Consider the following 14,104-nt stretch of genomic DNA (forward strand, 5'->3'; position numbering starts at 1 on the left):
CATACATCAAATGGGCATGATGTTCTCAGATGTACAATAATAATTTTCAAGCATTATGTGGCTTTTTACCTGTGACTGATTGTTGTTCCCTCCTCCACCCCCTCCTCCACTGCCTCCACCCGTTCCTCCCCCACCTCCACCTCCTGTTCCTCCTCCTGCTCCGCCACTCCCTGTACTGCTCGTCTGCTGCTGGCTGGCCATCTCTGCCATCCTCCTCTCCATCTGCTCCAAGCGCTCCAGGATTGACATTCTGAACTGGTTGTCTGGACAAAAAAGTGGGAAACAGAACAAGAATGTGTCAGCACACATATGTAGCATCAGTTGTATGAAAACAAAACAGTTGTTCCACATCGCCTGAAACCCAGAAAATGCCTTAATCCCACAAGAACAAATCATCAAACAGTATGTGCCATAAGTTACTGTATGTCGATATGAACTAAAACATCCTCAGGCTTACTATCTATTAAGGGACAAATACACAAGTCTGTTTTTCATCAGCAGCATAGCTGATTAAGCTACGTTATACTTTAAAACAACAAAAATATCATTTAATAAATAATTTGTATGAAAAATATGCATGAATCATAAACCTCTTCAAAGTAAAACCCTATTGCACGATTCGATTTGACCTTTCACCTACAAGAACTGCTTTTCTCCAGGCTACTTTGAATATCTCTTTTAGCCCATACAAAGCAACTTCTCATTTCCCTGGGTGATGTTGATTAACCAAAATGTTAGCATATCTGGTACTGTTGTCTTACGTCTGTATTGAAATGCTCCAAGGGACACAGGCAGTAAAAAAGCAGCTCCTAAATTCCAGGCGTCTCACCTGCAAGCCTCCGATATTAACAAAAACTCCAGCATACAGAACAGGTGTTAAGAAAAAATAAGAAGAAGTTTGATTTTAAGCTTCTTGTAGTTGCGATGACATGTCAATGCATAAGACAATGAAAATTTCCCCTACATGAAAAATCCTACTTATCAAATTTCACAAGATGGAATATCCATCCTTATACAGTCATTTTTGTTCTTTCACAGTTTAAAAAATGCACCTTACAAAAACAATAGGAGTCTAATTTTTATTGGACATCCCTTTCTGGTCTCTCAAAATGCTGGATTTGTTTGGATAAAAGGAGTGGGGGAATAAATGTCATAAAACCATTGACAGGGTCTTTTGAAAAATTTTAGTTTTTAATTAGTTCAGATAAAAATATTTTAAACATTCTACTTTCTAAACATACACAGTTAGTCTGTAAATCCTTTGTTAAAAAAAATAAAATAAAATATATATATATAAAATATATTACAGCCACCCATTAACAACCATCAGAGAGCCTGTAATCATTTCCCCATTTACACTACTCTTTTGAAACCGTGCCAAAGATAACCAGTTAACCAAGATAACTGTTGGGTGTAAATGGCACGCAAATTGAACCGGACTGTGCCAGACACAACCAAACTACGCTAGTACTATTTCAACAGTATTGCTCGGTGTGGTTCAGCTGCCATAAAACAGAAGAAGAAGAAGAACTGTAAACAACAATTGAAATCTTCTCAACACTACATTTTATAAAATGGCTTCAAAGGGGCATGGTGTGACCTGGGATGATGCTGAGACTGCCTTCTTCGTCTGACTCTCCGCAAACAAAGAAATATCACAATTATAAACAAACATAAGGAACCGGTCAGCACAGTAAACTGATCCAAGCTCAATCTGAACTAGAAGATCACCCATTTATTGCACTTGCAAGTATAATGCTAAATATACAAGGGTGGATTCTGACTAACATATAAATCTTCATAAAATATTGCACAAAATCCTTGCTTTTATAAGGGAATAATAACAGAAATAAGAAAGAATCTATTCATCACAGATTTTGATAGAATATGTGACTCATTGATTTTTGAACATTAGAATAATCTGACCTAGGTTAGTCACACTACATCTAATCTGTCATTTGCTAAACACTTTCAACATTAAACTTTTTTTCAGAGCAGTTAAACCACAGTACATGGATAGAATCTGAAAGACAGGAAAGACTTCAGACAAAACTCTAGCGATACCACCTTACTGAAGGTCTTTTCCAGCTCATTAAATAGACCCTATTATGGCCCTGCTCCCTGCACCTGTTTGGAAAAGAGATTAAGAAGCTGGCAGCCCAAAATAAATCAGAACCTATTCGACTATCCCAGGTCCTTGAGAAAACAGTCTTTTCACAAATTTAGATGGATGGAGGTGCAATTTCGGACAAATATAGGTCTGTGGCATTGAGAATGGTTTCATTGCCAAGGAACTGCCATCTGCTCCAGAAAAATTATAATAAATAGTAAACAGATGTTTAAAATAAAATAGGACCAACTGTTAATTTCTATATATTTAAAACATCTTCAGAACTAAGATTGATCTACCAGTCTTTTTTCCATGTTTATCCTTTAGCCTTTACAAAACCCATTAAGTCTTCTTGGCTGTATGAACTCTTCAGGTATACATTTGTTCATGCAAAGTAGCCACAAAGTTGATTTTAACCTCCCAGCAATTCTCCTTAAGCAACATTTTATATTATTCTGCCTTTGATGAGTTAAGATAAGGCTTAAAAAAATCATATGAGTCCTATGAAATAAATGTCTTTTTAATTAAGATTAAAAGGTCAAAAACCTGATTTAAGTGCTTCTTAAATTACTGACATGTATAGTAGGCAAGTAATGGCTTTAGCATCATAGTAAAAAAAAAAACTTCACCCAACAGGAGACAAAAGGCTATATTTAGCACTTAACTTCTTCAAGATGAAAACATAAGAAACATAAAAACAAAACAAACAAAAAGAATATACTGATGAGATGTTGAATTACTAATCAATTTTATAGAAATGTAGGTAAGTGCTGAAAAAATATCTTCTTGTATTATATTGTAAATGATGCATTCACTTACTCTGCACAGATAAAGACCCCTCACCTTTGCATTCTACATGCATGAAGTGAGAGCAGCCTGACCTACGTTCTGATAACTTTAGCAAATAACTATTTGAAAACATGGGGGATCACATACAAGATGAAATCTTTTTTATAAACATAAAAAGCTCAGGCAGACTTTAGAACATGCACTCCACAAAGAACATAAATATTTGTGTGTGGGGGAAATACAAAAATACAATGGATGTCGATTAACATAGAGACAATAAAAAAGTTAATTGTCATATTTATGAATGAAAGTTATTAGAACCTATGAACTTTGTATCTACTGCAGAATCTCAGATGTTTTTTTCAAAAGAATGCTTTGTCATATGTTTAAAATTCTAAAATATTTGTTTTAACTCTTCTAAAGCACTTCAGTCTTCTAGACTTTTCATATATCGCAGTCTCAGTAATCCAGGCCTCTTTAAATACTCAGGTATTTCACTTGAAAACATCTCAAACTAACTTACTAATGACATGCCTACCTGGAGTTATTTGTTTAGATACATAACATTTTTATCTTTTTTGACAAAATACTATGGCGATTAGTGGTTGCAGGACATTTTGCTGCTTTGAAAATTGGTAGGCTATAGTTGTAGGTATGATTTTTTGTTCCCAACCTTTTTGTTTAGAGAAAAGAGCTGTCTGTTATTGAGTATGTTGCCCAGATAAACTTTCAGTTTGTGTTGTTTGGCAGTTCATGTAAATTCCTACAGGTTTTGACTTTTAACAGGTTGCAAATAAATGTAAGGACCTGCAACAAATGCATGGTCTCTTTACAAAAAGAAATCACCTAAACAAAAATAAATAAAGGCAGTCATGAGCATGAGTGTGCATTTACACACACATAAGGTATGCCATGTACAGACAGTGGGTTGGGATGGGCAGTGAGAGCCCACTGCAGCAGGGAGTATAGAAGACTGCATTAGCATTCCCCATTTAGCTACTATGAGGCCGTTTCTGTGGCAACCTGCTGCTGAGTGGTAACTAGGCGACAGGAGCATGGCTGTGTGTGTATGCCCTGCCTGTGTGCTATTGGCTTATTGATGAAGGAGAGGAGAAGGACCCAGTACACAAGACAAAAATGTGGATAGACAATGAACATAAGCTAAAAATCTTTCCATGCATCCCATTCACTCAGTGGTGATGCCACAGGTAGGGACCTCTAACTCAATGTGGGGAGTCTTTACAGCACAACCCGTTGACATTTGCGCTTTATAGTATCTTGGCAGCCCTGGCTAAAGGCTCCATAGAGAGCTAATGTCACAGAGAGAGACACAGAAAAAGAGGTCAAGTAGCTTCTATCATTGGAAAAAAAGCATAATGCCACAGGCTAATAAACTGCTGGTCTCTGTGACAGTATGCTTCACTGTGAAAAATGGGCCATATACCTCACAATGTGGCCCCAGCCTTTAATTCCTCTGTTGGCTGTATACTACCTCAGTGACCAAACTGTCAGATTAGCAGATCATTTTCAAAACAAACAACAAACTGTTAAAAGTGTTTGTAGAGTGTCCCATTAGGCAAAATGTATCTTTATCCATCAACATATTGGCTTTTAGATGGTGTGGGGGGGGGTAAGAGTTGCCTCTGGTCTGAGTGCATCAGTTGAGAGTGGAGTCAAGAGGTTGAGGTACATGCCTTCATATAAGGTTGCGCTCTCACTTTGCTCTTGCCTGATATGTGAGAAGATGCACAAACACAGAGATAGAGGGAAAGAGTTGGGGATAGTAAGCAGTAGGCTGACATGTCTTTGTTCAGACCCAGTGCTGCAGTGTGCTGCAGTGCAGATGATGTCATCTCCACCTGCTGCCTGCTGCTCCAAATGCGATGCACGTCCACTGCAGAGGGAGGATGGGGTAGAGACGAGTGGGAGGAGACAGAGAAGGTGAACAGCCAAACAGTACTGTAAAAACACTGTGACGCAGTAAGGGCCCTCCCTCTCTATGGTTTACCCCTAATGAAAGTGTGTGGTTGCAGATGTGATCCTTGTCACACATTAGGGCCAGATTTTGACAACGTATTTTAAAACAGCGATGGCTGCAAAAACTAAAAAAAAGACAAAAACAATTCACTGTGAGAGGAGTTTAAAGTTTGCTTTTTAAGCCAGATACATTGAACAACAATTCAATGTAATCTTTAAATATTCATAAGTTTTAGGCTTTTTTATGACTTTTAAAGTAACTACAATTATTCAAAAGTACCTTAGGGATTTGAGTGATATCTGAATCAAAAATCACTTGTTAATGGCTATGTAATCGCATTATGGATTAAAATTTGAGGCAGGATTTTAGAAACACCAGAGATTGGATAATTATCTAGTATTCTTTAGGTCAGTCGTGATTTCAATATGATACGGACATTGTTATCAAATAATAGATTCAGACCCAGGACCTGGGTCTGAATCTAATCTAAAAGCCAGTTAAACCATTCCATTCCCATTCCACATGTGTTTCCTGGGCCTGGAGAAAGCATTGGACCATGTCCCTCATGTGGCCTGTGAGTGATGCTCCAGGAGTGTGGAGTCGGGGGGCCCTTTACTAGGGGCCATCCGGTCGCTGTACAAGTGGAGCAGGGGTTTGTTCCATTAAGTCGAACCTCTTTCTAGTGCATGTTGGACATCAAGGCTGCAGTCTCTCGCCAGTTCTGTTCATAACCTTTATGGTCTTGGATCAGCCAAGGACCGGAGATGGTCCAGTTTAGGTACCATAAGATTATGTCCCTGCTGTTAGCAGATGATGTGATTCTGCTTGCTCCCTCCTGCCATCACCTGCAGCACAGCTTTTGATTTCTGCAGCCTAATGTGAAGCTGCCAGGAGGAAGATAAGCTCTTCCAACCTGAGGCATTGGTCATAGACTGGAAAAAGGTGGCTGCCCTATTCAAGTTGAAGGAGAGTTCCTGCCTCACGTGGAGGAGTTTAAGTATTTTTAAGTCCTGTTCATGAGTGAAGGGAGAAAGGTGCAGGAGATTACTGTAATGGACAGATTGGTGTGGCTGCAACTATAATGTGGACGCCGCAGTGGTCTCTTGGGTGAAGGCCAGAGCAAATATGCAAAGCTCTCGGTTTACATTTCTAACTTCCCTGATGGTCATGAAATCTCGATCATGACTAAAAGAGCAAGATCCTGGATAAAACCAGCTGAAATGGTGACTGGACACTCCCTTAGAGATAGGATGGGAAATTCAGCCATCCAGGAGAGGCTCGGAGTAGAGCCGCTTCTCCTACACACCAAGAGGAGTTGGCTAAGCTGACTCGTACATCTGCTTCAGATGCCCCCTGGATGCCTCCCTCATGAGGTGTTACAGGCATGTCTCACTGGAAGGAGGCCCTGGGGCATGGCCCAGGACAACTTGAAAGGACTTTGTCACTTGGCTTGACTGGGAACGCCTAAAGCTTCATGAATGAAAAAATATGTACCGTAAGGAATTATACTTTGAAAAGTCATGATTTATTAGAGGGAAGCGTATAACTAGTTCCAAATTGCTGCCATTTAGGTTATTTAGGATTTATAATTGGTTGTATTATAGCACAACTGAGGTAATGCTTCTAATAGTAACTTCTATCAAAACACAACTGGGTTGAGAGAAGCAAGGAAGAGAGAAGCATGGTATAATCCACAGAAGTCTACCGTATCTGATCAACAGTATCTCTAGGACATGACAACAGATCCTCATGAAGCTGCATAATGTACTCAGTGATAATAGAATGAAGGAAAGGGCTGCTTATTAAGACCAAGCAGAGCTTGATGTAAGAGCAAAGGAGCCATGAGAAGAAGGAAGATGGCAAGGGAAGGACCTAAGGCTACAAGAAAAGAGAAGGCAAGAAAATCATGGCGAGAAATAAGAAAGAAATAAATAAATGAAAAGAGCAGGAATCACAGAGCATGAACAGACATGCTCTGCTAGTGAAGCAGGATGGAGATTTTAGTTTACACTATTTAGAAATGTTAAGGATGAGGACAGGAGAACTATAAGTGAACTATATCTGTGGCATAGCTGCGGTGTCTAAGCACAGAATTAAAGATCTTGCCTCTGTATTATTTTACCAATGAATCTGAAATCAACCTGTTTTCAGTGCATAATGTCAAAACAAAACACAGAACAAAATTCCAGACATTCAAATTATCCCAGAGTCCCTTTAACTCACTCTGTCATTTCCTCTCGCAGAGAATTGGGTTTGTTAATAAGAAAGGCTTTTACCATTCATTCTCAAAGAGCGCACTTCTGATTGACCATGACAGAACATCTTTAATCCTCACGTCCCAACCTCTGGTCCCATTCATGCCAATCAAGTTCAGAACTGAACCTCATTATCTTTCTGCAGCTAGTCACATTCTCACATGGAATCCTATGGAAGGAGCAGAGGCTGGCCTCCCTCTGGGTCTTTGTGTGAGCTGATTGACAGGGGCTGGTATTTGTGACCACAGAGAGGAAGAGGCCAGGCCATCTGTCAACCACCTCCTCGCTGAAAGACATGGCCCCCATGCTCATCAAATACATACTATTGTTTCTTTAACATATTTTAAGAATTACAGCACTAAATATAACGTGCTGAAAGAATAAGTCTGTTTGCCATGTCTGACATGTATGTAATTTAGTTATAATCTGATTTTTCCATTCATCTGCTATTCGATTTATTTATGTACATCAGAGTCAGGATGTGGATGGGACACGGGCCACACAATTAAAGTGCTTTGCAAAAGGATTCCTGTCTTTAAACATTTTTGATTTTTTTTATCTAAATGATGAAAAATGGAAAACTTGAGATCTCGAGACCCTGCAAGTTTCCAAAATCTCCAAGCTGGATCACCTGATTAAAACAAATGAGATCAATCTTACCATTGAGACAGTCGTCTACAGTCAGGCATGTTGTATGGACATTTAAAAAACATGCAGGAGACCAGCCTCTAAAGACTATAGGCGTACACAGAGTTGTTTAGAACTGTGAAATGGAAGTGATACATGTTTTAATTAAAAATTCTTTTGAGGATTTAAATATACATCCCTCTACCCTACCGTATTACTGTACTTCTTGGATAAAATCCAGTGTAGTCACTTGCATTTAGATGTAAAATAATAAATGAGGAAGGTACATCACAGTTAAACTCCAGCTGCTCCAGGAAGCAAACCTTAACCTTTAAGCTTAACTAACATAATTAAGTCGACGGTGGACCAGAGAGTAGATGAGCCGTCATGCAAGGGCATGGTCGGAGGTTTGATTGCATTTTCCCCCTGGGTAAAAAGCGCCAAACCCCAGGTTGCCTACTTATTTACGTTTTGGAGTGTAGTTGAGAGATTTTGTCTTTAGTATAAAGCACTTTAGGTGATCAGTAGAACAATAAAATGTTCTAACATAAATTAAGAGCATTTACAGTTCGGTGAGCAACATTTTGAAGACACAGGAATACGTTGGACATTTAGGTCAGAGACAAAGTTGTAGAGAATTTTAAATCTGGGATGCATCACAAGGCAAGCGTCTTAATTTTCATCTCAAACTAACTCTTCTTACATGAGACCAAAACGTGGCTAGTTCACAGCACACATTTACAGTTGTTTTCACTTAATTAGATTAAGTGATTTGATGAGGATTGTTTGTTAGACTGAAGTACTTTTTAAAGTATATTTTAAAAATATCAAATAGTTGCCCTGTTGGCGACCTGTCCAAGGTATCCCTGCTTGGGATAAGTGTGACAGAAAATGGATGGATGGATGGGAAAATATCAAATAGTATTCACTTAGTTCACATTTCTGTTTTTAAATATTGTTTGGGTAGGTCTGTTGTAATATTTGTTGTAACATTTGTAATGTTTTTAATGCTGTGTTTTATTTAGTTGTAAGTGTGAATTATCCAAATTAACAGAAATTAAGTGTTTTAAAATTCTGTCCTTGAGCAATCAGTCTATAAAATTTGTTTTCTCGTTGAATGGATTACTGTAATAAACTAATCTTTCAATGATGATTCCAATTCAAGGGTTTGGTCTGTATGTAGGCCAAAAAAAAAAGACTAATAAGTCCAAAATTGTCCTTCCTATTGTTAAACATGGTGTGGAATTGCCAGTAAGGGTTATAGGAAGATGGATGCAGCTAACCAAGGGCATCCTGGAAGGAAACTTATCAGAACATTCAAACAACTTGATACTGCAGGAAAGATTTACGTTACAGCAAATAATAATAATAAAACAACACCCAAAGCATTAATGCAGAAGGCAACTAGAATTGTTTCATTTAAGCTATAATGTTTTCAAAAGGCCCAATCGAAGTCCAACACTAAGTACAATTGAAATTCTGTAGCTAAAGTTGATGCTTGAAGCTCATATAGTGTGAGCCCTCCATCCAATCAGAATTAGCCTGATAAAAAAAAGAAAAAGAGGAAAACATCTAAGTTTGTAGAAGTGTGAAGCTGTGCAATACAACCCCCAAAATGTGCTTTTTTACTTGAGCAAAAAGGGGTTTTAAAAAGTTTTCATTGATCTTATATAAACATATAAACACAAGCCTTGCTTTACAGGTAATTGGTAAAAAGGCTTACTCTTTTTTGCCTCTACACAGTTACAAAGCATCAGTGTAGGTTTATCACATGCATCTCAGTAAATTAATTAAAAGTTGTGACTGAAAAACTACAGAATACAGAAATAATTAATGTCAAAAATAAAGCACTAGAAATATTTCTGAACGGTCTACTATGTTTCTTACTTAAACATAACAATTATAGGACAAAATGAGTTTCTCTAACAAACAAAATGTACTGTTAGAATTGTTTTGATCCAAGAGAAAACCGATATTGAGCCACATTTGCTTCATTTCACTTGTGCATAAAAAACTGGATTTTTTTGTGTTGAGTTTCAAACACTCACTAATAATCCAAGATCAAAACACTAAAAAACATATTTTGTTCTTCTGACATTTATTTAGTCATACAACTCAATATGAGTGGAATCTGGACAAAGTGGATTGAGTGTGTCACACTAAAGGTAAACTGCCAAGAGAGGTGGCTCTGGGGATGTACTGTCATCTGCTCGTACTAATAGAGTAGCTGTATTGGCTTTTTGCCTTGGCCTGTCTGTAAGACAAGTTGCATTTTTCAGATGTTTAGTTTATACAGTAACAAGTGGGTTTTATATAGCTTCCCATTTGTGAAAACAGGGAGCTAGGGAAGATAACTGCGTAAAAAGGTAGATGCATACTACAAATATAAAATGCTTGAAGTATACATTAACAGAAAGAAAAGAGTGAGATGTGAGCAAATTTATGATAAGTGAGAAATTAATGAAAAAACAAACACAAACAATCGAAAAGCTCAAAGGGAAAAAACTTCTATAAACACTGCTAGTCTAAAATCAGTAATATATGTTTAATCCTTATAAGACTTTCAACAACTCATTTCAAATCTTTGCTTAATGATCTGTATTACTTTAGAACAACAAATAGACAAGAAGCGCCCACAGATTGTGGCTATTACACAAGTTATGTTTGGAAAATCTAATGAGTTAGCTCCTCATTTTAAATTAAATTACAATGATTCACAAAAGGAAAATGAGCTATAAGTAAAAGAAAAAAGAACCTAAGGAAGATTAATAAATCATATTTAAGTTTACTGACATATTTTAATTAAGGCATGTCCTAAAAAGCACACAACTACGGAGATAAAACCACAAATAAATGTGATAATCTTCATAGAAGATTATCCTTTAACCATAACTAAGTCAGAGCAAAAGTCGTCTCATTGTGCTATAGAGAAAATGTAAAAAAAAAACTCTATCTTTTGTAGGGGTGGTGCTATACAGTGACAAAAATTATGGACTATTAGCCCAAGAGAAGTCAGCTTTAGCAAGAAAACAATCTTAGACGAATCAGAGTTAGTTGGGCGCATGTGAAGTGAAACAGATCTATTTAAATTTATAGCACCTTTTAAGAAAGCTCTAATCCAAAACATACTCCTCCTCCTTTGCTGTGAGCTATTCCCAAATCATTGCTGCCGTCAGTGAATCTAAATCCACGTTTAACTCCTTTTATCAATACAAGTAAAGCCACGTGAGAAGGTCTATGAACTATTACTGCAACTGCTTACAATCCCTAAGAGCTTGCTAAAAACTCTAGTAAGCCATACAACTCTGGAAAAAAAGGTAAGAAACAAATGTCATTCTTTTTTAAGCAACATCTCTATAAAAATACTTTGTACTGTTCTGGTAAGTTACAACACTGACAAAGAGTTCACATAAACTGAGGAATTCAAAGGACTGGTGGAAAGCATGACAAGAAGCTTTTCCACCAGATATTTATTTCAAAATCTACCAAATGTTTTTTTTTTTTCTTCAAAATTCCTTAAAAAAGTACATGGACATCTTTACAGTATTTGCACTTGAAGATTTTTTTTTAAAATACCACTTAGAAAGTGGTTTATTTTTATTTTGAATGAAGGGTGTCAGTAGTTAATAAAAAAAACAAAAAACTAAAAAAACTAACAAAAAAAAATCAATTAGAATTTAGCAAGGAAAAAAAAGAAGCCAAATATTTTAATGATAACTTAAATGTTTTCAAAGCTTTGCTTTTAAAGATATCTTTATCTCCAGCTGGTTCTTTTATAGCAAGAAAACGGATTCTCCCCAGAGTCAAAGTCTATAAAGATTATTTCCATACTGAATTGATTAAAAAAAATAATAAGAACCATGCAACCTTGTTATTGCTGTCCCAGAGTAAAGTAAATGCACCTAGTTTACTGCAACATTGCAGATAAACATGACATATAAGCAACAGGTAGGTAATTCACAAGAACAATCTCCATTAAAATAGTTTGGTAAAAGTCTAAAAACACAACAAAAACTTTGGAGCTCAAGCTGTTAAAGTCGCTGTCCATGCCTCTGTGGTGCTGAAAGCGAGAGCATTTCAGCACCACACACATGGCCCAGATAAACTCAGCAGAGCTTTTGGATGCGACAAGCTTCCAGTGCGCTATATGGTTCAACAACACGTGAAACTGCACCTGGGTCACTCTGACCCTTTTGGTTAACAACACCAAAATACAATCACTCAAAGGGGGACGTATGTGGAAAAATCATTCAACCCCAAATATAACTTTATGAAGAGACTAAGGACGTATCTAAGTTTCGTAGGTCGCCCTTAAAGCACGAAGCGCAAGTCGTGAGTCAGGAGTTGTTTAGCCTGAGCGCTTTGACGCATGAAACAGTTGGTAAGCATGTGGCCGAAACAACTCCGCTACAACACGGGCACTATAAGAATACAGTAAGACAGAATAACTGCATGCGGTGCTTAAAGAAGAAGAAGAAGAAAAAAAAACGTGGAACTTGTGGCATACACAATAAGCAGCCCAAATACAACACAATCACAGACAGCAAAGCACTACACTTAGGGTTGAGCTCAATACTTCTAACCTTCTATTTTATTTTCCATTGGTAGAATCCACCTTAATGCCAAAAACACAGCCCCTTTGTCTGTTTGGAAATGCAGGTGTCATTCACTGGCATCCTGACCCAGAGAAGTCCAAGAAGGGCTGCGTTTCTTTCAAATTGGCCAGACTAAAGCATGCTGCTACACGTAGAAGAAAAAAAATATTTGAAAAAAAGAACAGCAAATATATCCTTGGTGTAGACTGAGTCTGACTCTCAACAGAGCACTCGCCAACAATAGAACAAAGTGAAGGAAGAGAGCGGCGCGCAGAAAGGAGAGGAAGACCGCTCATGCTCTTCCTCCTCTAATAGCCCTCTCCTCCTCATGCTGCTCTTCTCTTCACTTTGTTTCACCTCGCGCACATGCACGCTCCCCTCGTGTTTCTAGTAGTCGCTGCGACCCCCTGCCTGCAGTAAAATGACAAATACCACCGCGAGGAAAACGTTGTGCGCACGTGCAGCCGGTAAACAGACGCCCTAAATCCCGCTTTGTTGGTTCTTCAAGAGCCGCGCATCCTCGGCTCAACACTTCGCTTTTTCTTTTTCTTTCCAAAATTCTGGCTATTATCAACTTTTCTTAAATATTGTATATCGAATAGATTAAATCAACAGTGTTTTTACTTCTTTCATTAACAAACACACGAGGTCCCAAAACTGGAGCGAATGCATAAAAAGTGTATTTTGTAGCAGAGTCTCTGATGTTTTAAAACTGAACCACGTCTATCCGCGGGAGTTTTCCATGTTTATCCAAACACGCCCACTCTTCCTCGGCGCCTTCATTGTGTGTAAACGCTCTGCCATTTGTCATGCCCCGGTACTGTCAATAATTCCCTAATCACTGACGGTCAGCCCGATTCTATTCAATCGGCTACTCTTCGGGCAGGTGCATCTGGAATCGGGGGGTTTATGTGGCAGCGGCTCTGCGGCCCCAAGAGCTTTTCTGTCCTGCCTATGGCTCCGTACCTGCAGTGCTGCAGAGAAAAGGCGCCCCTTCCCCCACTCTGCATTATGACAAATCAAGGCAGGCAGGCAGCTGTGCCATTAGCACATCATAGCACAGTAAGTCTTCCATGGGAGAGGAAACCGCACACCGCTATGGACTCTTACTAAATACTGATATACACGCCGCCTCACCTGTCCATAACAGTGTATTAACCCAGAGGACTGACTGGAACCCTGAACAGGAAACAGAGCTGCCTCATTATCGTTATTGAAAGTCACAATCAACTAGCCCGTGCGCTCTAACTGATCCCTATAGTTGTAATCAGTGCAAATAGCGACACCCTGCCCTAATTTTAAAAGAAGTTATGCTAAAACTCGGAATAAATGGTTAGGGGAGCTTTATCATGTGGATTTTTAATTGCGCTCAGCGTTGCTGTCCATTCACCGTGGTGCTGAAACACTGTCTCATGCACGCTGCTTTCCAGAAACCTTTTATTTTTTGACATAGTTTTAGCAATTAAACATCGGCAATATCCCACGGTATACTAAATACATTTCTACCATATAATTAAAGGTAGTTTCAGCGAGATGCTACAGTAGGTGATTTTCTCGAACTATATGTAGTGCAATACAATGCCTCCAGTTGTCCTTACCCAAAATTTTACAACACATTTCCAGCCAGCAGACCTAAAGTAGGCTTCTACACGTTGCTCAAAGTTACAAGAGCGACTAATTCATCACCCTGGAAATATTTCAGGTAGCAAAAAAAAAAAAAACAGACAGTGGTGGAGTGGAAACTAAAGTG

At 38.3% G+C, this 14,104-nt stretch overlaps 1 protein-coding gene across 9 annotated transcripts in view; it reads right to left on the reverse strand.

The window, feature by feature from the left end:
• Window positions 1–14,104, reverse strand: part of camta1a (calmodulin binding transcription activator 1a) — a 418,830-nt gene that overhangs the window by 15,669 nt on the left and 389,057 nt on the right. For 8 of the 9 annotated variants that reach the window (XM_038282727.1, XM_038282729.1, XM_038282723.1 and 5 more), the window contains one exon: window positions 70–263. In XM_038282727.1, coding sequence (XP_038138655.1) covers window positions 70–263 — 194 coding nt within the window. Of the gene's footprint in view, window positions 1–69; window positions 264–12,342; window positions 12,801–14,104 lie in introns of those variants that run through there. The other variant, XM_038282730.1, reaches the window with a different exon arrangement.

Source organism: Cyprinodon tularosa, unplaced genomic scaffold (genome assembly GCF_016077235.1).
Source record: "Cyprinodon tularosa strain WSP-4 unplaced genomic scaffold, ASM1607723v1 ctg187, whole genome shotgun sequence".
NCBI lineage: Eukaryota > Metazoa > Chordata > Actinopteri > Cyprinodontiformes > Cyprinodontidae > Cyprinodon > Cyprinodon tularosa.